This window comes from Canis lupus, chromosome 31 (genome assembly GCF_003254725.2).
Source record: "Canis lupus dingo isolate Sandy chromosome 31, ASM325472v2, whole genome shotgun sequence".
NCBI classification, from domain to species: Eukaryota; Metazoa; Chordata; class Mammalia; order Carnivora; family Canidae; genus Canis; species Canis lupus.
In genome coordinates this window covers 21,861,171-21,888,600 of record NC_064273.1, presented here as the reverse complement: position 1 = coordinate 21,888,600, position 27,430 = coordinate 21,861,171, and the positions used below count along the sequence as shown (strand labels likewise).

The 27,430-nt window shown below is 40.1% G+C and overlaps 1 protein-coding gene across 11 annotated transcripts in view; it reads left to right on the top strand.

Moving 5' to 3' along the window:
* The window catches only part of LOC112661802 (amyloid beta precursor protein), a 262,644-nt gene that overhangs the window by 225,674 nt on the left and 9,540 nt on the right, over window positions 1-27,430 (top strand). For 7 of the 11 annotated variants that reach the window (XM_025449932.3, XM_025449931.3, XM_025449929.3 and 4 more), the window contains 4 exons: window positions 8,667-8,888; window positions 17,256-17,309; window positions 23,517-23,617; window positions 26,335-26,481. In XM_025449932.3, the coding sequence (XP_025305717.1) occupies window positions 8,667-8,888; window positions 17,256-17,309; window positions 23,517-23,617; window positions 26,335-26,481 (524 nt within the window). The remainder of the gene's footprint in view (window positions 1-8,666; window positions 8,889-17,255; window positions 17,310-23,516; window positions 23,618-26,334; window positions 26,482-27,430) is intronic. The other 4 variants (XM_025449933.3, XM_025449930.3, XM_025449928.3 and 1 more) reach the window with 1 other exon arrangement.

Below are 27,430 nucleotides of genomic sequence, written 5' to 3'. Positions count from 1 at the left end.
TTTTGGGTGTTGAGTTTGGTAAGTTCTTTATAGATCTTGGATACTAGCTCCTTGTCCGGTGTGTCATTTGCAAATATCTTCTCCCTCTCTGTCGGTTGTCTTTCAGTTTTGTCAACAGTTTCCTTTGCTGTGCAAAAGTTTTTATCCTGATGAAGTCCCAGTGGTTCATTTTTGCCTTTATTTCCTTTGCCTTTGGAAACATGTCTAGCAAGAAGTTGCTGCGGCTGAGGTCGTAAAGGTTGCTGCCTATGTTCTCCTCTAGGATTATGATGGCTCCTGTCTCACACTTAAGTTTTTCATCCATTTTGAGTCTATTTTTGTGCATTGTGTGAAGAAATGGTCCAGTTTCATTCTTCTACATGTGGCTGTCCAGTTTTCTCAACACCATTTGTTAAAGAGATTGGCTTTTTTCCATTGGATATTCTTTTCTGCTTTGTTGAAGACTAGTTGACCATAAAGTTGAAGGTCCGTTTCTGGGTTCTGTATTCTGTTCCACTGATGTGTGTGTTTGTTTCTGTGCCCGTACCATGCTGTCTTGACGATTACAGCTTTGTAATCTAGCTTGAGGATCCGACTTTTGATTTCAGCTCAGGTCATAATCTCAGGGTCCTGGGATGGAGCCCCACATTAGGTCAGGATTCACACTTCAATCCTCATACTTGAGGATTCTCTCTCCCTCTGCCCCCTAAACCCCCCCCCCCCCGCTTGTGCTATTTCTCTCTCTCTCCCTCTAGAATAAATAAGTCTTAAAAAATGTTTTCTCTCTGCCCCTCCCTCCTTTTCCTTTCTCTACCCCCTCCCCCCAAAAATAAACAGCTTCTACTCAATTGAACTATAGTTAAGTCCATGCTTAGAAGTTAAACAGTCTCCAGCTAGGGCTGATCTTTAGGAGTGGGGAACACAGCAATGAAATGTTCTAGTGCCCTCTACACTTTTAAGTGCTTAGTCTTTTTCCCAGAGTCTAAACAACACTGACCTGTTTCCTGAACACTTCCCTGCTCTGGCTCCTGTGTAATTTCCTGCCTGACAAATGTTCTGGCAAAAAAAGGAAATTCATAACTAGTCTTTTCTTTCCTGTGGCTTTCTGATGCAAAAGCGTTGCTGTGCATGCTAGCTTCAAGGCCGCAGAGAGAGTTGGGTTCTGAGAATGTGACTTAAAGGTGTTTTTGAGTCAGGTTCCTTCTGGCAGTGCTATATGTTGGCCGTGCTCACCTTTCCAGATACCTTGTTTTGAGGCTTGTTTTGTCTGTTACGAAGGTGATAACCGCGATGCCTGTGTAGTGATACCTGGGTCCAGCTGTGGCAGTGGCTCATCTGTAATGTGCTTAAGAATCACCTGGGGACCACAATAGCAAGCAGATCCTGATTCCCTAGCTCTGGATGGGACATCTCCATACAAGAGTACAGATAACAGGATTCATCGTGGAGGCACTGTTAAGACCATCCATCCAGCCTCCTCTAATTTTATGGATGAGGAATGCAAGCCTTAGGGAGTTGCAGAGGCCATGGCAGCATTCAGTATAATGAACAAGCATGGCAGTTATATGCTGAGCCATGAATCAGACATGCACAGAGCTGTGATTGGAAAATTAAATCTGATCTCATAGGCCTGGTGTGGGCAAAATGCCTAGAATGGATGACAGCGGATTCATAGTATAGCTTCTGGAGAGGGGGAAATTACATCCCTTTTATAGATACTCCCAATGCAGCTGTGGTGGTTGCAGGGAACAGGGAGGGTTGCATTGCCCAGAGGTGTAACACTGAGTCCTTTCAGAATCAGAAGCAAATATTTATTAAAGATAAGAACGGTATGGCAACAGAAATGGACAGATCACCATAGAAAAACATATAAATTATTATTTCCTTTCATTATTTAAAAAAAGAGGGCAGGATGGGTCATATGAGAATCTCCTGTTAGAGTTGAAAGGAAATTTCCATTTTGGGGAGAGGCTACAGATAAATACATATTCTTCTAGCAGGAAGCAGAAGAATCAGAAAATAGGGGAAAAAATCATTAAAGCAGTGCAGTTTCAATCCTATAAAGAGAACATGCAGCCAGCCTAGGACACCTCAGTTTATGCCATTCTCCACATCAGACCTTTATTAGCTGTTTGTTACAGGGGAAGAGACTGACCATGAAGATTTAACTCCCCACCCCAAATATTTGAAAGGTGGAAGAGAGAGCTCAGTGATTGCAACGAAAGCTTGTAAAACAGAACTGGTTTAACGTTTACAAACCATATCTTCTCGAAACCTAAAACACAGGAGTTAAAACTTCAGAAGGAGTCTGGCTAATGGGTAAATAATTTAAAGAAGCACGTTAGATTTATCTAGAATTCATCTGTTCCCCGTTCAACAGTCCTTTCATGGGGCCACTTCTCTCAAACTATCATAGAAGTCTGTTGCTTCCACAAAAATATATATATAATTTTTGGTCATTTGAGGACGATATTACTATTGGAGGACTCTTGATGCTGCTTTCTTTCTTCAAAATATTTTTTGAGTTTTTATTTAAATTCCGGTTAGTTAGCACATGGCTTTATATTAGCTTCAGGTATATGATACAGTGATTCCACACTTGCATACAGCACCCAGTGCTCATCACAAGTGCCCTCCTTCATCCCCAGCACCTCAAAAAATTTTATGTATTTTCTGTGATAACTAAATGGTGAAGTGTTTAGTTTGGTTTGGTTTTTCTCTTAATTAGTGAGTATCCTAAGTACAGATCCTCAACACACTTTAAAAGGGCAAGGTGACAAGGTTTGCTGTACATTTCATATTTGGAATTGAATATCTGTTTTGTTTAAGCTGTAGGTTAAGCATTACCATCAATGAACTCAGTTAAATAGTTCCCCTTTTTTTTTTTTTTTTGAGATTTTATTTATTTGAGAGACCGAGGGAGAGCACAAACAGGAGAAGGTACAGAGGGAGAGGGAGAAGAGAAGCAGACTCCTTGCTAAGCAGGGACCCCGACTTGGGGCCCCAAGATCACCACCAGAGCCAAAGGCACTTTGGCTTAACCGACTGAGCCACCCAAGCACCCACATATTTCCACTTCTGACTACAAAGCCCATGTATGCTGGGTGTTACAGGAAAAAAAATAAATTTAACTCCAGAGATAGCTGCTATAATTATGAGCAATAAGTAGCTTTTAGAGAGGAAAAAAAGGAGAGTCTTAGGGGAGAAATAAACCCTGTGTCTTGGTTTTAATACAGCAGCTGGCCAACTTAGATGCTTAAAAGCTTTGGAAATCACCAATATATGTCATCAAAGCATTACAATAAAATATTAAATTAATTTAGATAAACAGGTAATCCATCAGGGCCACCACCATACTAGACGTGTGGTTTCTGTGTGTTGAGTCTTAACCACAGAATTCAAAGATAAAGCCCCACTCAGAATGAGCACTGAAATAATTATATGTGGCTCGTTGTTGCTTTATTTTTTTTTTTTTTTTAATCACAGACAGAATTGCTCGGTGCCAGTTGTGTTAGCCCTTGGTAAAATTCTGAACCCTTAATAATGCCAAGAAGTAGCTAGCTGCCTTCAACATTTTATGATCACAAAATAGAATGCTAGCTACCCCCACGAATGATAATGTCATTTCCACCTTCTTTTTATCCCTTAAAAACCACACAGACTTCTTTGTTCCAAATGAGACACCCAGAGGTGGTTGTTTCTAAATCTCCTGCTTTAAACTGAAGTAAAAACTTGGGTTTCTGCTATTTTGTCCCCCCGTCCCCCGCCGCCAAAAAAAGCCTAAGTGCTTTTCACTCTGCCAAAAATGTAACATTTCTTGAATGTTTCATTCTCTCGTTTTCTGAACATGAGTATAATAAACCAGGAAAATTAACTACCATGGGGCCCAACATTTTAGTGGCCATTTGGAGGACGTTTTCTGCCAGCAGTGTAAGAGATAAAAGAGAAAAGGAGGAGGCAGCATGATTTGCTGCAACTCAAAATGTCCTGGATATTTTATGAAGTATAGATGTAAGATTTTCCACTGTGACTGTTTCCTGCTGTACCCTTTTTACTGCCATGTGCTGAGATGGGTACAAGATTCCCTTCAGCCTGTGCCTGGGAAATGCCTATTCAAAGGCACAAAAGCAATAATCATTGCATAGGGCTGGTAGTGTTTGAGTCTGCAGGCAGCCCTTTAAGTGTGGAAAATCTTCTGGAACAGTTAAACTTACAATCACTCTGCAAACGAGCAATGCAGTACTGAGACCATAAATGAGCCTTCCTTTGGTACCGTGGAGGCTGGGTAGTTGGGGGTTACAGGCAGGGAGGTAGGTGTTCTGCAGCCCAGAACTGGCACTTCAGCACTGATGCTTACTGGCCATGGGATCTTAAAAGGATTTGGTCATCCCTCCCAGCCTCAGTTTCCTGTCCCAGAAAAATACTAATGCCCATACCCCTCATAAAGTTGTTAAGAGGAGACTTATAGAGGAGAGGGCATTTGAGCTGGGTTTTCGAAAGTTCATATAATTTAGATAAGCAGAGGTGGTCTTCCTGTGTAGCAGGAACAGAGAGCAAAGGTGTCCTGATGGGAATGCCTGGTCCCATCTGGGGATAATCCAAGCCACTCAGCCTGACAGAGCTGTGGGCCCAATTCCAATATGTGGGTTCTCCCCTTACAACCATGCAATTCCCCAGCATCACTTGAAGATTCAGTCACTTCAACCCAATCCAATGCTATCCACCTAGAGATAGTGCAGGTCCCACAAGAGTTATAGGTTGGTCCTACAAGACTCCTCTCCCTGGCTCCCACCAGCCTATTGAAAGTCCAGGTTATCACCTGTGCTTCTGATGACCAACTATACATCAGAATTTCCAACCACCTCTGCCACAGACTCTGTTAACTTGCTAGAACAGAGGGAAACATTTTACTTACTAGATTACTGGTTTATTATAAACAGATATAACCCAGCAATAACCCAGGGTTAGAGACACATAGCACAAAGTATGTGGGAAAGGACTCAGAACTTCCAGCATGTTCCTTTCCCCACATCTCCACATATTCACCTACCTCAAAGCTCCCAGTACCCTGTCCTTTTAGGTTTTTATGGAGGCTTCATTACATGGACTTCATTGATGAAATCAATGGCCATTGGCAATTGAGCTCAATTCATTATTCAACTGAAAGTTCTAACCTCTGATTACATGGTTAGTTCCTCTGGTGACCAGCTCCCATCCTTAAGTGATCTACAGGCTTTTCAAAAGTCACTTCATAACATAACGAAAGATACCTTATTCCTCTCATCTCCTACAAAATATTCCAAGGGTTTTAGGAACCCTGTGCCTATGAAGACCAAATATATATTTCTTATTAAAAATCACTGTATAACACCTGTTATACACACACAGCAAAAAGCTTGAGCCTCATAGCTAGAACGATGAGTTGTGGGCCCAGATCACAGAGGACCTTTACCATCTGCGAAAAGCAGTGTTTGGGATTCATTGAGTAAGGAATGAGGAGTTACTGAAATGAGGCAGAGCCATTCCTCGGTATCATGAAAAGATATGGGGAACAGAGGGATAAAAAGGTAGGGCAGGGACAACAATAGGAGACTTCACAGTTATCAAGGCAGAAAGTAATGATGGCTCAAGGGAGAGAGGAGGACAATAGAAAGGAGGAGTGACAAATGAATAAGAGAATGCAGAAATTGAATTTTAAAAGGAGTTGTCAGTAATATAAATAGGCAGCACAAATGCAGAGAGCCACAGATGGTTATGAAGGTTTCAGACCTGTGGCTGGGATCATAGCTCTGCCATGATTACAAGAGGGAAAGCAAAAGGCCTTGAGCTCAGTGTTGTATATATTAAGCTAATGTAAACTAATAGACCCAGCAAACTGTATATATATGTATATAACTAGAGTGGGAGGAGTGGAAGGGATAGGTGAAAGCTGAGGAAATATATTTCTGATGCATCCTTTGGGTTTCAAGAGTGGATGGGATTTCCAGATGAAAAATTGCGGAAAGAGATGGATGGAGATACAAAAGGAAAATGGAGGGATGAAGAGATCAGAAAAAAAGAACAAGAGGAGTTACACAGAGAACTCAGAGGAAACCAGCTTGATACTGAGTATGCAAGACAAAGAGAAACAGTTTCCAGATGGAGAGGTTATGTGACAGTAAATGCCACAAAGGTACAAATACGGCGTCAGATGGGGCCAAGAGTGGATCATGCTGGCGAAGGTTATTCCCTCTCCAAATGAATGTGTGAACACCAATAATTATTCTAGAAGATCATCTCTTTAGTATCATAAGTGCTCAACAGTCAGAAGCATAAGATTTATATAAAAGAAATGCCCGTTTAATTTATTAAAGCAGACATTGGCTAAGTTATTAGCCGTTACCCATGACTCTGTAAGACATGAAAAAGTTAGAGTAGATCTAATGGGGCCCTTTCATCTACATGGAAAAGGTCATCACAAGCATCAAATACTGAATTTTAGAATGGCGCTGTAGCAAATAGCCATATATTATAAGTCAAATTAGACTTCAGAAGGACCGATTGTCTTGGGATTTCATCATTTAAAATGATATCTCGCAACAAAACTGACTCCAAAGAAGGATATTAATCTCATACTTTAATGCTATTCTACCAAATTGTTTTAATTGACAATAATACTTGAGCAGAATTTTTTCAGGTAAAATGTGTTTTCAATTTAAAAGAGAACGTGTGGGGGACACCTGGGTGGCTCAGTGGTTGAGCATCTACCTTTGGCTCAGGGTATGATCCTGGAGTCCTGGGATCGAGTCCTGCATCAGGATTCCCACAGGGAGCCTGCTTCTCCCTCTGCCTGTGTCTCTGCCTTTTTCTCTGTGTCTGTCATAAATAAAATCTTTTTAAAAGAGAGAGAGAGGGATCCCTGGGTGGCTCAGTGGTTCAGCACCTGCCTTCGGCCCAGGGCATGATCCTGGAGTCCCAGGATCGAGGTCCACATTGGGCTCCCTGCAAGGAGCCTGCTTCTGCCTCTCTCTCTCTCTCACTCTCTCTCTCTCTGTTTATCATGAATAAATAAATGAAATCAAAAAAAAGAGAGAAAGAGAGAATGTGAAGGATGATAGTAAAATGTTACAAATCAAATTTAAATCCCGATTTTATTTTCTTCCACTTTCTGCAGCAACAATACTAACCAGTAATTTGTTTGAGATATGTAATACAATAAACTCTCGATGGAGGTGTGATTGGAGGATGAGATATCCTGGTTCATAGCCATTTGTAATAACACATGCTATTCATGAGTGTCTAATTTTAAAAACTAGATCACATGGTAAAACCTGGTGAACTGTGGCAGCATGATAGGAGATTCACAAATCTTGTGATAACCCTGTATTTAAAGCAATGATTGCAATCAGCACAGGGTTATATTCCCAACTCTCTTTTCCAGTAAAAATGCATTGCAATAATGGAATGTAGAACTTAGGGATTTTCACTAGTCTATAAGAACTTCAGGTAAGTCTGTTCTGTTCCATAAAGTTGATTTTGTTTAGTCCATTCTTTGTAAGAGGGGAATAATTGATAGCATTTTTTGAAAAGAGAAGCAGCAGCGGGAAGAGGCAGGAAATTTGGTTTGAGATGGCATAGCACCTGCTGGGAGGCAGGGAGGTTTCGCCCACAGCAGAGCAACAGCCTGGAGCAGAGCTTCATGTCTGCAAGGCCACGACTGGGAAGGCAAGGGGACTGCTTCTCTGTTGCCTCAGAACATAAATCATGCAGCACCTAGGGGGCCATTGGGGAAGACAGATTTGTTCAAGGACAAACAATGAGAACTGTTCAAGAATGAAACAGGAAGGCAGCCCCGGTGGCGCAGAGGTTTAGCGCCGCCTGCAGTCCAGGGCGTGATCCTGGAGACCCTGGATCGAGTCCCACGTCAGGCTCTGCATGGAGCCTGCTTCTCCCTCTGCCTGTGTCTCTGCCTCTCTTTCTCTCTGTGTGTCTCTATGAATAAGTAAATAAAATCTTTAAAAAATAAAAATAAAAAAATAAAAAATGTCTAAGAATGAAATAGGAACCAAACTGAGGGTTGCTGGAGGGGAGAGGGAGGGAGGGACGGGTTAACTAGGTGGTGGGCATTAAGGAGGGCACACAATGTAATGAACATTGGGTGTTCCATAAGACTGAATCCTTGCCCTCTGCCTCTGAAAATAATAATTGACTATATGTTAATTAATTGAATATAAATTAATTTTTTTAAAAAAGAATGGAGCAGACCACCACCAGTTTTACTTCTTTTGTCCTAACACATTTTCAAGGAAAGACTAGGGATTCGCTGGATTATATCCTTCAGTTTGAAAGTAATTGTACCTCACGTGCTGCCACATGTCCCGGCAAACACCTCAGCGGAGCACACTGTTGACTGCTCTGTGATCACAGGATACCAGAATCTGTGTCAGAGGAGGGAATGGAGATTTAGCTCTCGAGATCTTTCATCATCAAAAGGAGGGTTATAGCCATTCAGCCCTGGGCACTTGGCTATAATTTTTCATAAGTGGCTCAACTGCCATGGGCCTCAGTTGTCACATCTGTCAGATGGAGACATAAGATCCTGCTTGTAGAGCTTTTCAAATCATGTCTGGCAGGCAGCAGATGGTAGCCACTGCTGCAGTTCCACTTGTTGCTGTGACTCACCAAACACATGGCTTTGTTTTGTTTAGATGAGCTGCTTCAGAAAGAGCAAAACTACTCGGATGACGTCTTGGCCAACATGATCAGTGAACCAAGAATCAGTTATGGAAACGATGCCCTCATGCCATCTTTGACAGAAACGAAAACCACCGTGGAGCTTCTTCCCGTGAATGGAGAGTTCAGCCTGGATGATCTCCAGCCCTGGCATCCTTTTGGGGTCGACTCAGTGCCGGCCAACACAGAAAATGAAGGTAAGAGGCCCCAGAGAGAGCAAGAATATTCCAGTATATATATGTATATATACATCTTTCAGATATTCTTGAGTGGTGACTTTCTACACATTTGAAAAAATACTTTCTTACCTAGAGGTATTTTGTTGCTTCTGGAAAAAAAGAACAATATTCAATGTATGTTTAGGTAGCGGTGGCCATTCTAGGCTCACCTTCAAAGCAAACAGAGGATGAAATTATATAAATTTTTCTCCCCCTCGTGGGGAGAAGTTTTCATGGGGCCTACAGAAATGGAGATTTGAAAAGCATCAAAATAATCTCTCCTGGTTATTTATTCCAGTGCATTAAATTTCAGACTGCATTGAATGTTTAAAAAAAAAAGAAAGATAAAGAACCAGCTACAAATAAATTGTAATTTTGCTAAATATTTAAACAACTTTGTGTTTAGAAAGTTAAATTTAAGGCAACTTTCAAAATTAAGTGTATCAGTCAACATATTTTTTTCCTATGATAACTCAGAGAAAATTCTGAGTTATCATAGATTTGCACATTGGATGATGTACTTTCTTTCACAGGGATTTCTTAGCAGAAAGTTCCAAATGATATCTCTCAATGAGAGAACATCTTTTAATTCCTTTTAACCCATAAACATTTTTACATGTTCAGAGGTATAAAATTTCAAACACAGGAACACCTTGATTTCTGAATTCTAATAGCATTTTTTTTAAGAACACAAAATTTTAGAAGAGTTTCTTTGTGAAGGTGGCAAGTTTGGATAGTGGTAATAATTTTAACATGATTATTTTATAGTATGGATTCCTCGAAGTGCAGTCAGTATACACCTCGGACTAAATTTTTTTTTAAAGATTTTTTATTTATTTATTCATAGAGACACAGAGAGAGAATGAGAGACACAAGCAGAGGTAGAAGCAGGCTCCATGCAGAGAGCCTGACGTGGGACTCGATCCAGGGTCTCCAGAATCACGCCCTGGGCTGCAGGCGGCCCTAAACCGCTGCGCCACCGGGGCTGCCCTCGAACTAAATTTAAACTTGGTATCAGACCTTAAGTGTATTATAGAAGCTTTTTTTTTTTTTTTTTAAAGAACCATTACAGAAAATCTTTCTATAGACAGTTTGCAGGTGAATAATCACCCCAGATATGTTTCATTAATTTGAAAAGGGGCACCGTATAGTAGTAATACCAGCTACAAACAGCAGTGTCATTTATAACGTAAAAGTAATTAAGACTTTACCATTTGTAAAAATAATTCTGACATAGAGGAAAAAAATGTAAAGACTTCTAAAACTTTAAAAACTTCAGTTACAAGGGTAACTTCCTTATTAAATTATAAGAGTGCTGACTATATCATTTTTTTTAATAAGCGGATACATTTTGGTCTTTTAAAATCCTCATCATTCAGTCACTAATGAGAATTCTTTGTGGAAAATGTCCAGTCTCATTTGTAAATTGAATGCACACTCTTTTCCTTTCACACATTAAGCTGTTTAATTCAGGGAGAAACAGGTCCGACATCTGAAGTCTGACAAACTTCCTTTGATAGAAAATTAATACCCTTAATGCCCTTGATTCCAACTCTTAACTTTTTATGAAAAAAAAATTTAAATTACATAGATTAGACTGTGTTCTTTGTTAAAAATTACCCTTGCCTTTGAAAATTTATTCAACTGCAATGATTCTAAAACTATAATTTACAAAGAGCTTCCTGTCCTTTTCCTGTGATCTTTTCACATCTTTCAAATACGTAGTTTCTAGAAATCAAATGTTCCCATTTAATGTTTTCCATTACTTGTTGATTTTGGAAAAATAAGATACAACTTATTTCAGAGCCTACCCGACTTGTTATGATCACACACACACAAAAATAATAGAAACTAGAAATTATAACTTACTTATGGTAAAGTTTATGGAAAGTTTCAGAAGGCCAAAGCAAGCTGCATTAGCAGGGTAAAAATTAATTTACAGAAATTACTGTGTATGTTTGATGTAATACTTGGTATTTCTCTTAAATGTGGTAAATCCTTTACAAATGTAGAATATACAGAGTTTTTTAAGAACAACAGCAAAGACACTCGAGCCCTATTTATGTTCGCTCTTCAAAGTTAATGAATATAGCGAAATGCAATGATCTTGGTGCCACATAGAACAGCAAAAGAGTGTATACTATTCTAGAAAGTGTTGCATTTCCTGAATTTCAGCTTTTCTCTTTACTTTCTCACTCTATTAGATATTGAGAGCTTAACTGCCTAGTATGCATACCGCATTTCCTTGGTAACTTTAATGAGGTAAATTTAACTTTGCGATTATCATATTAGGAGTATAAATAATTTCAGCAGTTAAATAAATCTTTCTTTATGTCCTAACAAGTATTTCATCTTGATTTTGTATATATTCATGCATATGTGATCTCCATTAAAAATTGTATGCATTCTAGTAAGCATTCTGTTTATATTAAAATTCTTAAATAGTAGCCAAACTGACCCACTCTGTTCAGGGAAAAGAAATGCAAGGATATCGGTTGTTCTTTTTAAGTAGAAATACAGGGAGGAACTATTTTACTTAAAGCAGCTTCCTAAATTCCAAACCGTGGTGCCCCTGCCAACATATCCATTATTTTCCTGGTCTTCTGCCCCTTGACAATCCTCCCAAATCAAATAAGAAAGAAGTCTATGTCCAGGTTAGGAGGTAAGCAGTGATCCTCACTGCCAGTGATACACTGCCAGGTAACCCAAAGAAAGAAGATTGGGCTAACCACTGGGTTTCTCCAAAGTGATCAGTTTTTGGAAGGCTAAGAACAATAGATTTTGGAGATACCCCAGAGTAGCAATGGACTACCAATGGACTACTCTGGTAGCAATACCTCCACTGAGAAAAGTGGGCTCTGAGAGTGGCCTATGGCCATTGGTCCAGGGAGACAGTCTACACTCCTGCACATAGACACACTCTTGGGTGTTGCCAAGATGCCCACTTGGGCGAAGTCCTTGATTGAGTCCCTCTAGGTCTTTGACCAGGACACAGCTGTTAACATTGCCCAGGCCTCATCGAAAGAGCTGATACTCTTGTTATATAAAGATCTGTCGATGATAAATAGAAAAATCTTAAATAAAAGTATTACAAAGCAATAATATTGAGGATCTCAGAGCTTGAGTTCTGGTTCTTGCTATTATCAGACCCAACACTCTTTTTACAACATTTTGAAAAGCCTCCTTAACGGTGAATCTTGAAATAAAACGGACTGACAGTGTTTCACGGGGAAAACTCAATGAACACATAAGTATGCAGGCTAGCCTACTAGCGGAAACAGTGGCGCATAATCAGGTGTTTGTCCTGTATGGATGTGACAGATACAGTTGCAGATGGATACGAGGGCTGATTCCATGATTCATGTTCTGTGAGCAACGGTGGATGATTTCCTAAAATAGTGAAGAACTCCTGGGAAGGCTCTAAATAAAACAACCTTCCCTCATTTTACCCGGTGGTGAGCTCTTAGCAGTCCAGGTTACAGTAAGAACTATGCAAAAAACCACTTTGTGCTTATATATCCAACCAAGTTACATTCTAGTCCCACATGATCATAGATAAATGAACGTCCAGATGGAATTTAGGAAATCATAGAAATGCAGAGCTAGTTTTATTTGCATGGGATTGCCCTGTGCCTAGCATCTAGCATCTTTGGACCCCATCCTCTAGAAGCCAGTAGTGTTCTTTCCCCAGTAGTCGTGGTGACAACCAAAAACACCTCCACATTCCCACCATCCCACAGAATGGTAGCTGCCTCACGTTCCTGAATGGTGTGGGTCATCAGAGTTTAAATTTCAGCAGTGCTGTGTGTTGTGGGCAAGTGAGAGAGCCTCTGTGGCTCTTTCCTGGTCTACAAAACAAAGGTGATAATAATTCCTAATTCAGAGATAAGCTATGAGCATTGATGGAGATGGCAGGAAAAGGTCTTAAAGTATCTACAACACAGTAAATGTTTAGCGTAGCTCATTCTTTCTCCTTCCTTCCTTCCTTCCTTCCTTCCTTCTTTCATTCCTTTCCTTTATCTTCCTTCCTATCTTCCTTCCCTCCTGTCTTTTCTTTCTTTTCTTTCTTTTGTCTGTTTGTTCATTTGTTCATTCTTTCTATAGGACCAAGATCTTATTAGAGAGGTTTTACCAGCTGATCCCAGGGAGAATCACCCTATGACCCAAACAGTGTATCCTTAAAAATTAATTACGAGGGCAGCCCAGGTGGCTCAGCGGTTTACTGCCGCCTTCAGCCCAGGGCCTGATCCTGGAGACCTGGGATCAAGTCCCATGTCAGGCTCCCTGGATGGAGCCTGCTTCTCCCTCTACCTGTGTCTCTGCCACACTCTCTCTCTCTTTCTCTCTCTATCTCTCATTAATAAGTAAATAAGATCTTTTAAAAAATTAATTACTATAATAAACCATATAATGACACAGTCTTAAAACTGTGTGTAACTGTGTCTCCTGTCTGCCCTCCCCATCTCCTCCCCTTGTTCCCTCTCCCCGGGACCTTACCACCTGTGAATATCTCACACACAGAATATTGAAAATACCTAAAATTCTGAAAGGATTCCCTTTCATTTCATGCAATCCTCATCATCATAGCTTCAAACACACTCACCAACAATTTATTGGTTTTTCTTAAGAAGAGCCCACCGAGTCCAGAGAGAGAGTCAGATACCAAGGATTCTTTTAATTTTTATTGAAAAACTAAGCGTATCGCAGTTTTCCCATATTTTAGGCTATTTGGCCAGCTACATTTTGCCTTGGGGGATTTTCTGTGGTTTTTTTCAGATCCACAAAGCTTAACTGACTAAACTGAAGTGAAGCTGTTATTTATCAAACTGCTGTTCTCTTGGATTGTGAAGTCATCTTGCTAAAGGCATTTGTGTTTGTTCTGCTTTGTCATGATTGCTAAGCAGGCCAGCCAAAAGGTGGCCAACAGTCAGCTTCTTTGTATAGAATACATGCATGGAAATACTATAATATTCTCAAAGAGGCATAACAGGTCTTATAATATGTATATAATTGTGAGGGGAAGATGTCCTCTGGTATATTTCTAATTAGCCTACTAAAGAAGCAATGACCAAATCACTTTAAATGCTGAAAATGAAGGATGCTTGGGTGGCAGAGTTGGCTAAGCATCCAACTCTTGGTTTTCGCTCAGGTAATGATCTCAAGGTCATGAGATCGAGCCCCATGTCAGGCTCCATGCTCAGTGATTCTCTCTTCCTCTCCCTCTGCCCCTCCCCCTGCTTGCATGCTCTCTCTATCTCTCTCTAAAACAAATGAATTTGGGACTCCTAGGAGGCTCAGTGCTTGAACGTCTGCCTTCAACTCAGGTCTTGATCCTGGGGTCCTGGGATCTAGTCCCACATCGGGCTCCCCACAGGGAGTCTGCTTCTCCCTCTGTCTGTGTCTCTGCCTCTCTCTCTGTGTCTCATGAATAAATAAATAAAATCCTTTAAAAAAATAAATAAATTTAAAAAATAAATAAATAAATAAATAAATAAATAAATAAATAAATAAATTTTTAAGGCCTTTTTAAAAATAAATGAATGCTGAAATAAATGCTGAAATTGAAATTAAATAATGTCCTCTTCAGGCCTGTTTTCTGCATGTGTAAAACTGTTTTCCTGCTGATTCCTCCATTGCCTTGAGCCTGGTAGCAGGCTGTGCTAAGCAGCATTTAGCTTAGAATTGGTGTGTTATAAGGAACAACAGAACAAACTCAGAAGCCCCAGAATTTGGATCAGTTTGTCTCCTCTCCTAAGGAGACATTTGAGTCAAAGCTATTGAAGGCATGGGAATAACACATTTCTACTTAAGTTTTAACTCTTTAAGATGACCTCCTATTTTTAATTTGCTAAACAGCTAGAGTAAAATGTTTCGAACACTATACTTAAGTTACTTTCTGGTTCAACGAGTAATAGTTCATTTGGAAAATTGGGAAGTATTTGTGTTGGACTGGGAAATAATGCACCTCTCTGTCTTGTCAATGTATATTCATTTTTGGCAATGATGTCATAATTTTTTTAAAAAATTGATTGATGTCTCCTCACTGAACACAAGACTTACTTATTTTTTGAATATTAATTCATACTGAATCAGCCTCCAACTGTTAAAGCAGGCTAGGGTTTAAGTCAATAAAACTATTAATTGTTTCATCTTCCTAAAAAGGAAAAGCTGTTATTATTATTTTCGAATTTCAAATGAACATGCACACTGGGAAGAAAAGGCAGAGAAGCTTCTAGAAACGATCTCCTCACCTAGAGATAACTACTGATAGCTTTTTGTGGTAATATCTTTCGGACTTTTTTTTTGTCTGTACATTTGATGCTTTTTCTGTATTTTAAGTAACTGTGGAATAGTACTTTATCATTTGTAAGGTTCTTGTGCATATGTGTGCACGTTTGAGCCCTGGAAAAACCCTGTTTACTTATGACAAAGTTGAGGATTGGAAAGAATGTGATGGCTTGCCCAAGATCACAGAGTAAATCAGTAATGGCATTAAAGTGGACCCTGGGACCAACGGCCAGCTCTTCAGCCTGCATTTAAACCACAGATTACCTACTGATTCCTTCATGAGTCAAATTTGGTTTCTGATAGGTTAGCCATTGATAGATAGGATCCCCACTTAGAGTTACTTTTTTGCTCCATGAGAGTGCTTCTCCATGCTCATCTTCAACTGAAGCACCATTGGAGCTCTGGTGAAGAAATTCTTGAAAAATAAAATAATCCCCCTGTTAACTCTATTTTACATGGAATAAGGAAGGTCTCTCACTAAGTACTGTTGCAGGTGGGAAGAAAGGTAGAACACAGAGAAACTATATCATTCAAATGTATTCATGAGTTACAGAAGGAAGTATGTCTTAATCTGTCATGCCAGTAAAGTACTAGCAATCAGTCCTCTTCTCAGCGATAGTTAGGGAATACTTAGTAAGTGCAGTTTCATAGTATTTGAGCATTTCCAAAACAGTTCTTAATTTTTTTTTTTTTTTGTTTCTCACTGCAATTAGAAGATACTATTTTACATATGCAGAAACAGCCTCAGAAGTGGTCATTCAGCCAAGGTTGCTTACATTGCCAATGTTGGGTACAGAGGCCTCCACCCTCTTCTCTCCGCCATGCTGCCAGTCTGCATGGTAAAGGACTAAACCTTGCTCTTTCAATGCATCCAAATGTCTTAGTATTCTCAGAAGCCTGATTTTTCCATACTTTGAAGGCTTGACTTCCTGCCACTCTCTTCTCCACTTTTCTGCCAACGTGTGACATTCAGGATCGACGTGGGTTTGTAATCCCACCTTGCAGTGCCTGAGCTGTGTACATCAGTAAGCTGTCTGGTTTTATTGAAACTGGTGTTCCAGAAACCATCCCATCGAGCACACCTTTCTTCCCACCAACATCTTTGCTCACCTTTGCTTACCTTCTTATCTTTTATTTCCCAGGCCTTACGCAAGGGGCTTCTCCCCTTCCTCGGCTTCATTTGCCTCTTGCCCATTTTTTAATCCTGAAAGCTTTGGTTCTCTCCCTTGCCTGTTTCTTCAAATACCAGTCTAAGTTCAAGTTCTAGTTTCTGAGACTCAGAAGCACTTTGGAAATACCAGCTAATGATAAGCAAAGGCGGGCACCCTATGCCACCTGCACGGGTTCCTTTGGGTCTAGCCCAGAATATTCACAAAGGAAAAATTGTGGAAGGTGAGACATATGAAAAGAAATACTCACATTTCACATGTTTTCAACTCTAAGTCATCTACTAAAATAGTAACTACCAGCCTTTAAAACTAGAGAGAGAAAGACTGACTTTCTAGCTGACTTCTTTCACCCTCAAAATGGGAGCAAAATTTTATGCACTAAATGGCAGATTGTGTGGTGAAACTTTTCTCTCCCAATGAACTCATGTTTACATTCTCCCAGGGGATTTAATGGAGTCCTTTTGTAGTTAATTAACTGTAAAATAAGATAAGATTGGACAGTTGTAAAGGGAGGTATCGTCAAGACTTTCCACCAGGCTGGGTATAATGTATTTTATTTCTAATCAAAGCCAAGAAACCATCTCTAAACTCAAGGAGCAGCAAATCCACACTCCCCTCTCCCCTCTTTGATGTTGCTGCATGTCCTGGTGAGTGCTTTTATTAGAAAACTTTTATTAGTAAGGTTGGCCCATCAATAGTGGTAAGCCTTTTGAAGTGGTACCGCTCCTATTCCTTGATACTCAGGATTAACTCACTGGTGGTTCTCTTCCAGCTGCCTTTTTTTTTTTTTTTCCAATAACCTATGTATTTCACATGCTTTTCCCTGCTCTGTGTTCAGGAGCCACAACTCACCATCTTGATTTGTCTTGTTTGCTTTCCCTGTGCCCAGTTGAGCCTGTTGATGCCCGCCCTGCCGCCGACCGAGGACTCACCACCCGACCAGGTATAATAACCCGGTTACTTTCTACCTCTCAGCATCTTGCGCTTGAGCCTGAGCCAACGCCACCCCCCTGCTCTTCGTGATTAGCCTGTCTACACTGCAGTTAGGGAGAGAGGATTTGAAAGGACCTGGAAACCAGACTTCTCAAAGATTCCCCTTGCTTTTTCCTTACACTTGATTTTCCAAGTTCCTATTTAGGTTATCTATTTTCTTTCTGAGCTTTCCTTTTCAAATAATAAGAGAGCCCTTCCAGCTTATGGGGTGGTTTTTTTTTTTTTTTTTTTTTTTTTTTTTCCTTTTTTAAGTGGAGAAGAGTATTTAGACCTCTGTGTCCTCAAAAATGGAAAGCCACACAGATGCAGATTCTATCCGGTGACAACTTGGTCTCTGCTTTGAATACCTCTTCCTTCCTTTCTTGTTTGGTATGCAGACGGGTCCTCTTCTGACTGAATTGGGCTCAAACTTCAATCAGTTCCTCACATAGATGTGAATTCCTAAAAATATCAGAATGGGCCTACCTCTAGAACCCAGAAATATTTGCATTTTCTCTTTCATGGGTTGTATGGACGTATTCTCCATGAGTGACTACAGTGACAGAAAGGATATATGTGCATAGTTTTGTATACCAGTCTTCTATTTTTTGTAATCACCTAAAATTCTCATTAACACTATAATAGACACTTCTTTTTTTTTTTTACAGTTTCCCCAGCATTAAGAAGTACACTTTGATCCTTTTTTCTGTATCTAGTCTATATCTCAAACTGTTTTTAAAATAATGTCACACCACAACAGAAGCACACATGAACCTGGTTTTGACTTTATGCACAATTTTGACCAACTAATGGTAGCCATTGGTTTCCATGAAACAAAGACAGCAGTTACAGAGTTGACCCAGCTGTGTATTCTAGAGAAACTTAGCTCCACAAACAAGTAAACCTTCCGGAATTTATTTCCTTCCTTACCCTCATAATGGCCTTGTGCAATAATCAAGGGATAGGGACTTCACCATGTTTGAAGATATTAACACATGGAGGTAGGTCCCTGGCTCAGGTAACAGTTGGTAGCCTGCCAAGAACAGACCCTGCGCCTCACACTGCCAGTGTTGGCTCAGACCCCTTCTATCTCCAACCACAGTCATTGATGAGAACTCTGAATCTGCCCTATGGCATCTTCATGACTCTGTGTGACACATCTTGACAGCTGCTCTGGTTGGTTCTGCCTTTAGGGCTTTTCAGAGGAACTTGAATTATAGTAAGTCAGACATGGTGTGGGCTCTCCTAATGTCTTCCTTATTGCCATTGTCATGCAAGTGAATTTTAAGGAACCAGCAAATGACATCCCCATCCTGCTCAGCCCATGGTGGAGCTCAAGGCTAAGGGGTCAGTTCTGTTCTAACAGTTACTGAGACCAGCTCAGGATGATCATTTGCCTTGGGCCTTTTTTTATGCCACTTTCTATTTTACTTTTAAGGAAGAGATGCTCTTCACCTACAAGAATAAAAAGTGAATTAGAAGCACTCTTAGCACTCTTACAACCAATTTTATAAAGTCCCTTCTTTGGGCCCTCTAGGCTAATATGTTCTATTTGGAATATGAGGGGGGGAGGGTTTGACAACCACCAAAGTTGATTTTTTTCCCCTTTTTTTAAAAAACTCTAACATGAAAATAACTTTTCCGTTCATTTCCCCCCAAAACAATCTATTTTAAGAGAAGAGCTAGAAAGTAGTTAGAGTTGTTATGTGGGGGGAAGAAGCCATCCAAGGTCTTTATTATAACAATAATAATGTTTCTATAACAGCAATATTTCATTTTGGTATTTCACAGAGAACAATGCATTAAATGCTGTGGTGGGTGGAAAGAAATAAAATGATAAGTTCCCCATTCTCAGGAGCTTGAAGTATATATAATAGAAGGAACACACTTAGCATATTTAAGAGGAGATGGAATTAGAAAGGCAGGGGAATACAAACCAACGTAAAGTACAAACCAGGGTGTCTGTGAGGTAAGCAGATGGGCCACTCACTGAGGGTGTGCTAATCCAGGCACATATAGGAGGTGAACTTCAGGGAAGCATTTCAAAAATTTTGAGACTCATCCATTGGCAAAGAAGAGGGGAAGGATTCAAAGACGGGAGCGTGGCCTGGGCTTAGCTTGCTTTCTTGTACTTTTTCTCCAATAAAAGAAGGCCATACGTAAGCAAGAATGATCAGATCCAAAGTGAGGAAGACTCTACTTTACGAATAGCTCTTACTTGCCAGATATATAGTAGTAGGACATGTGCTCTTTTTCTGTGCTTACCGGCCATATCCCAAACATTTGGACCAATTCCCTGCTACGTTCATAGAACTAGTTGTGGTTCTTCCAACATCACTCTTTAGGAGACTGCACGCTTGAGTTCAGTGTGCCAAACTATATCTTTAGACTTCTGAAAAACCAGGGCACTGTAACTTAGAATGTAATGTCAAGTAGGGAAAACAGTGGTAGCAGTGGGGATTTCTGGGCATGGCGGTCATTACAGCTACTCCCCCTGCTTGCTTCCAGGGAAGAAGGGGTTCTGGAGGTCAAGTTACACATTTGACCAGAATAAAGAAGAAAAATACATTAGCAAGCTCTTCACAGGGGGAGGAAAGCTACCCTTCCCACTATAAGTTATTATCACCCTTCTGCAGTCCTCATAAAGGAGACCAAATCCTTGACTCCAAGCCATGTAAAAGGTTTCATGAGGGACACGCCTCCCTCCCCCCTCAAAAGAAAGCAGATTCTGCTCGCTTACCATGACATAGAGAACTAGAGTTACACCAGGGCTTGGAATGGAATCAGTACAATTGAGAAAACATGTCTGACGAGCCTGTACGCAAAGGTCCCTGCGATATATTTCAATCTACATGTCACATTTCATCACATGCAATATGAGCCTATTACTGATGATGTTTTGCTATGTGCAAGCTTATTTTTCTTCCCTTTTAGTGAGATTTGCTTCATGTATAGAAAGTCCTTTCACTAAGTGCTTATACATGCTACACACAAATGAACTAGGAAGATCTTTCTTCTGAAAGTCTTACAAACTATTGCACTATGATTAATCATCTGTTGTTCTGACTTGTTACATGAATTTGAATATGGTTTTTGTTTTGTTTTGTTTTTTTGAATTTGAATTTTGAGTACCAAAAGTATTTCACTCTCCTTTCTGAAATTATGGGCTTTTATAATTTTGAATGGAGAGCTCCTATTTTTTGAAGTAATCATTGGTCCCACAAATCTAAAAGAAAAGACTATTCAAAGAGACTTTGATTAAAATCTCGAAATATAATTTTAACTGTTGCATTGCTAGATCCTGATGACAGCAAAAGGGTGAGCTATAAAGAAATTACTGTGGTTATACAACCCCTTCTCAGATTGAAAAGGGCCTATAGAAAGATTAATATATACATATTAAATAAATAAACTATATTTTTATAAATAAATATTATTTATATTTATAAATAAAACCAATGACAAATAGCATTAGTATCACAGCTCAATAAACATAGTGACATAGTGTTAGGAAATTAGAGGTCAGAGTGAGTTGAAAATGATGAGAAAATGCAAATAATTTCAAAGCAAGAACATAAAAAAGAAGAGGTCTTGGGACAGGGTCAGGGGGTGAGGGACAGCCAGTGAGAGGACCCAGCAAAAGATGAGAGACAAGGGGAGACTGTCCCATTTGTGCTTCTGCCTTTGTGTCTATATATTAAAGAGAGTGATCTTTTGAAAGAAAGAAATGAAAGCCCAAAATAGATCAAGATGAAAAAAGAAAGCACTAGCTAGCTCCTTGTACTGGTTTTCTATTGCTAATGCAACAAATAATTCCGTAACTAAGTGACTTAAAACAACAAGCATTTAGTTGCTTATAACTACTGGAACGATCAGTATTTCAGGCATGGATTATCTGGGTGCTTCTGGCCCCAGGTCCCTCAGGAGGTTGCAGTCAAGACACCCTCTAGAGCTGCAACCATCTGAAGACTTGAAGCTTGACTGTGGTGGGTCCATTTCCAAGATGGCTCACTGACATGGCTGTAGGCAGGACACCACACCTCATCGTGGGAACCTTTTTGTAGGGCTGCTTGAGTGTCCTCATGGTAAGGCAGCTGGCTTTCCCAGGGCAAGTGACCCGAGAGAGAGAACAAGAAGGAAGCTGCAGTGCCTTTTTTGATCTAGACTCAGAAGTCCCCCAGGACCACTTTCTCTGTTGTCTGTTCATTAGAAGCAAGACACTCCATCCAGTCCACACTCGAGGGAAAGGAATTCAGTCCCACCTCTGGAAAGGAGGAGCATTAATAAATTTGTGGATATATTTTAAATCTACAACCCTTCTCTACCACATCCAAGTCCTTGTGACCCAGGCAAATTGGAGGCTAGGAGAACTTGAGGGTGAAATTGTTGAACTGCCCTCCGTGATCTTTGTGGACCTTGGAGAGCGGGAGAGCTGGGAAGATAGGGAGAAGAAACTCATTCTGCCAGATGGACAGGAGAGAAGACAGGGTGACAGTCCACAGACTAGGTGTGGATTGACATTGGTCTCGGCTCTGTTTTCGGATGAGTTATCAAATGGAAGCTTTGTGAACAATTGGACAAGGAATCAGGGATGTGTCAAAACCAGCACAGGCGCCCACGGTCTTGTCAACTTCTCCTTTTCTTTTTGTATGAGCTGTGCTCTTAGACTGGCACATGGTTACGCTGTGGACATTGTGCTTTTCAGTTTCAGCCAGATGTGTGACCAGTTTCACAGCACCTTGTGGACCAGGCTGTAAGAGTGACTAGACAAGATGCAAGAAATTAGGTCCAATGGGAGCTAAGGACCTGGTGTTACATGTAGCCTGAGCAAGAACCATCAGGAACACAATGCCTCTCCTTGACTGTCTGGTCTGCTCAAGGCTATCATGCAGAAGGGAGGTGTTGGCTCGCCCTGAGTGGAACAGGCTCAAAGAGCGGATGCTGTAGGGGGTCTGAGGTGGGCTTGCAGGAAGACCATCATTCTTGTAGGCAGAGGCAGAGCTGTCCAAAACAGAGGCAAGCGGAGAGATTCTTCTCCAGTTAGGAGCTGAGTGAGGGTCTGGCCCTGGGTGGGAATACCATAGAGATGGGATCTTAGCCTTTCTCATCCTAAAACAACGACTTTTGATATATAAATGCTCCAACACGTGGAACCTGATAATTTGTATATTGTGCTTTCAGGTTTTGTTTCAAAAATGGCCTTGCCACTTTGTGTTTCAGCTTCCAATTGTTATTTGAAAAATGAAATTTATTGTAACAATTAGTGTAAGACTCCTGTAGCAATTTATAGAGAAGGAAGAGTTAGTAAATTATAAGTTCTCTTAGTCCCACAGAAACATTTTCTAGAATTATGGACTGCAAGTCTTTATTCAGTGGATGAACCAATTAATTCTGTATCTCTAACTAAATCACTTAACTAAATAAATATGATTTTTATAATGCTTCACTGCATAGATACACAAACATAATTTATTTGTAATTGGAACAAAGCCCTAAAGTAGCAGTTTGATTCTACCAGGTAGTTAATGCTCTTTTTTAAAGACTTTTTTTTTTTTTTTTTTTTCTGAAAGAATGAGAACATATGGGAAAAGACCTAGAATAGGCTAGACAATAAGCCCCTAAAACAAGCCAGTATACTCTGGGAACACATCCTTGCCAACTTCCCAACTAGCATTTAACTTCTGGTTCTCCCCATTAAAAAAAAAAAAAAAAAAAATTACAACATGTGTCTAAAGGCAGTAGAAGCTTTAACTTCGGATTTCTTTAATCTTTAATTTCTTTTTCTTTAAAATAGATAGTGGTTAAGGGTTTAAATACAGGGTGTCAGTTTTCTTTTTTTTTTTAAGATTTTATTTATTTAATCATGAGAGACACAGAGAGCAAGGCAGAGACACAGGCAGAGGGAGAAGCAGGCTCCATGCAGGGAGCCTGACGTGGGACTCGATCCCTGGATTCTGGGATCACGCTCTGGGCCAAAGGCAGAAGCTCAACCGCTGAGCCACCCAGGTGTCCCTGGTGTCAGTTTTCTCAAAGAAAGTCACTAATCTGTTTCCTCTCACTCCAGACTTAGAAAGTAAGTTTTGGTAGCCTTTGTGTTACAGCGTTAGTGTTTACAGATAAAATGAATTGACTGTCCTGCATCATTTACTCATGGTGTGATGCTTATGGATTAATGCAGGTTCAGGCTTGACAAATATCAAGACGGAAGAGATCTCCGAGGTGAAGATGGATGCCGAGTTCCGACATGACTCAGGATATGAAGTTCATCATCAAAAATTGGTATGTAAAGTAGTTCACCTCTTCCTGCCACTCTGCTTGCCTTGCCAGATGACCTGTTAACGCTTGTTCACGCTGTGCCAGAAATCCAGTGAAGGAAAAGATAAAAACAAGAATAAAACACTTTTGCCTATTATAGGGTTCATCATGGAAACACAGAAAAGAAAAAGGGGGGTCCTTATAGAATAGTTCTTTATGTCTGGAAGGCAGCAAAGCCCACCCAGGGCTCAGAGTGGAATTAATTTATATTATAATATCCGCTCTAATTAACTTCCACGCTATTTTCTAGGAAGTCAGGCTTCTAAGAGGTGGATTTGGAGTTGGCATTTATAACTGTCTCTCTGTGCCCCTTCGTCTCTCCCTCTTCCCTTCCTTCCTGAGTTCTTTCCCCAGCACCCATGTTTTAAGTTTCTCCCGTGAGGGTAGGATCTCTGGGTTTCTACCAAGGTAGGTGGAGGCAGGAGGTGCACAGGACTCCATGTTCCGAGCAGGGTTGCTCTTTGAAAGATTTGGGCAAGGAAGACAGCAGCCTCCTTATTGGACAGAATCTCCTCCTGCCCCCTGTGTGTTCCCCCAAATGTTAGAATCAGAACAAATCAAAGAGCACCCATCCCCTTTGCAGGCAGCTCCGGTAGTTCTATGAAATCTTTTACCAGATGCTTCAGATAAATCAAATCCTGCATCATGCTAGGGTTTCTTTCGTCTTATCAGTAAGCATAATAAGTGGGTTAAATTAATAAAGAAGACAATTTTACTGCATATTCAGTAGTCAACCAAAAAATGGTAATAAATTCTCTTAGCAATAATAATATTTGAGAAGTACCTGCTGTCAGATGTTTATCATGCACTGGGGGTGGGGTGAGGGGAACATTCATGCTCTTTTTCAAGGGAGAGAATATCTTTCCAATATTCATAAATATAATTTCTAAATCCAAGTAGCAAATTACAGAAGAAATGTCTGTGAAATATTGTGCAATTGTGCATGTGTCTTTTCACTCTCAATAATTGGAGCAAATCCAAAACTGGCCTGTGATTCAGATTTGCATTTCAACTCCCATAATCTTTTTTGTACAAGAACATTTCGGGTTTTTGAAGCATGATTTTCACTGGCAGGTTAATCCGGTCTCAGTTAATATAAAATCAGGGGCACCCTTGATCTGACCGATGCTGAAGAGGTTAAAAAAAAACTCTGGGGTAGCTGTTCCAGAGTTAGGGGCTGGTGGGGCACGGAGCTGAAGATTAACATGCGGATTTGCGTTTTCTGGAGCCTGTGTCATAAAAGCTCATCTCCACAATTATGCTAACTCCTATAATGCGACAGTGACTAATGGCAGGGCAGCAATTAGGAGAATCAGCTCCCTCTACTGAGCTAGTTGATAAGATAATGTACTATAATTAGTGCAATGAATATTACAAAATTACAGTATTTTCTTAAAGACACAGGAAGATGTCCAGACTTGCATTTATTCCTGATTACCTCACATTTTTATCATTAGCTAATTAATGATTTGCTTTTTATAAATATGTTGAGCTAGCATATTTGTTGAGAAAGGGGAATAATTATGAAAAGTTTCTCGTTTTGCTGCAGATACACCCTGAGTAAGACTCTTAGAAATTGGCCCTATTTGCTGTATTTTATATTGCCTTTTCAGATCACTAGGATGTTCATTGTCACTGTGGAAAATCCAGTCATTTTACTGTGTTGAGATTAGACCGAAAGAATTTCTTTAGGGAGCTGTTTTTATTAATTTATACAATAAATGTGGTATATGTTTAGTAGTAGTTAAGCCAGGTGGTCTGGCATAAGATCATCTCCTTAGATAACAGGATTATAAAAAGTACAGCATGCTTTTATAATTCCAGTTAGGTATGTAAAGTTGAAAAATAGTGACTTGCTTTTATAAACAACATGAAGGAATGCTGCGCAGCCAAGTTATCAGATTGAACAAATATCTCTGACATTGTTTCCAAAATTGTTTATGTGCAATTCAAACAAAGAGCAAGAGTAAAACAAAAGGTTTAGTTGGGTTTCTGGAGAAAGGTGTAAGCAAGCCGGAGTTCTGTATGGCTATTAAAATTCTTATCTTGTCACCTACTACTTCTTCCCTTTGAAAAAACTCTTTTTTAAGCATTACACTTCTGGAGGCTCATTCAGTACTGTCCTCTTGAAGGATCGTGGCTAAAAGTAGGTAACAAGATGTCTGTATTCTTCAGATGAACTCCTTTGTCTCAGATGCTTTATTCTATGTATTAATGTCCATCTCAGGAAATTAGGACATCTCTGGGTTTGCACCTAAGGTGGAGTGGTCATGCATCAGGTACCTCAGTGGGCCTCTTTTCAAAAGCACAGTCCGTGCCTTTACAGCCTTTGGTAGATCCCCACTCCACCTCTCACCAAATGTTCCACCTGTCAGAGGGTTTCAGGTTCCTCTTGGCTACTGTTTAGCCTTTCTAGGAACATGAGGGAGTGGGGTGGAAAGCAGACTTCCCAGAACTGGGGAAGCATTCTGTAGACTGCAGGTGTCATTGTTAGTAGGTGGAATGTGTGGGTTTTTTTTTTTCCCCAAGTAATGCACCGAAGAATGGAGTGACCACCAGCTGAAACTTACTGCATAAGATCCACACTGAAACTTTTCACATTCCTCATCCAGTTGTTCTCGTGCAATTGCAAACCTTTTTTTTTTTTTTGTTTTGTTTTGTTTTGTTGTTTTGTTTTCAAGGTGTTCTTTGCAGAAGATGTGGGCTCAAACAAAGGTGCCATCATTGGACTCATGGTGGGCGGTGTTGTCATAGCAACAGTGATTGTCATCACCTTGGTGATGCTGAAGAAGAAGCAGTACACGTCCATTCATCACGGTGTGGTGGAGGTAAGTGACTATGGCTGTGTGTTTGCAAGCGAGAGGGCAAGAAAGACTACATGAGAGATTTTGCTTGGCATTAAACTAAGAATCATCCCTAAGTAGCTATTCTTTGAAAAAAAAAATCAAGATTCCTGCATGGTGCTCAAGTTTGGCAGCTGTTTTCTTGTGTTGGTCTTCATTCATCCTGACTTAAAAATGCTATAATCAAGGCATTGGATTGTGTGCTGCTCCCTCAGCTTATCTTAGAACTTGTATCAAAATGTCAAAATAATAACTAATGAAGATGCCTGGCTTAAAGATGTTGTGATTACCCTCAACCATTTAAAAGAAAAGGAAAAAACAACAATAGAAGCTGGAAGTCTGCTTCAAAAAAAAAAAAAAAGAAAGAAAGAAAAAAACCATAAGCGCATTCATTCCCTAATTTTTTTTTTGTCTTAAAGAGTCTGACTTCTGACTTCTTAGTAAAACCAGGGAGTAGTAATTAATACTCATTTTCAGTGAAGAGTCTTACCTTTTAAAGTTTCTTGGAAAATCACATGATAGTAGTTGAGCAGAACCTGCAGGGTTGTTCAAGCTGTTCAGCCTGTTACCTGCATTTCTGCCTGAAATATCTTCGTTTCCAGGGGTTAGTATAGTTGCCCTGGAGCTGGAGAGAAGATTCACCAAGTGACAGTCACCATTACCACATGATTACGTTCAAGACTTTGTCCACACAGGCCAGCATATGACTAATGAGTGTGTACAGCATGGAAGTCATGAGTTACACCAACAAAATAGAATAGCTACAAGGTTCAAATGTGACTTCTTAAACCCATGACACAAAATATTGAAATATAAAATTTACAAATAAGTTCTTCTTAGGCATTTATGTTTTTTAAGATTTTATTTTTAAGTAATCGCAACACCACCCAGCATGGGGCTTGAACTCACAATCCCGTGATCAAGGGTTGCATGT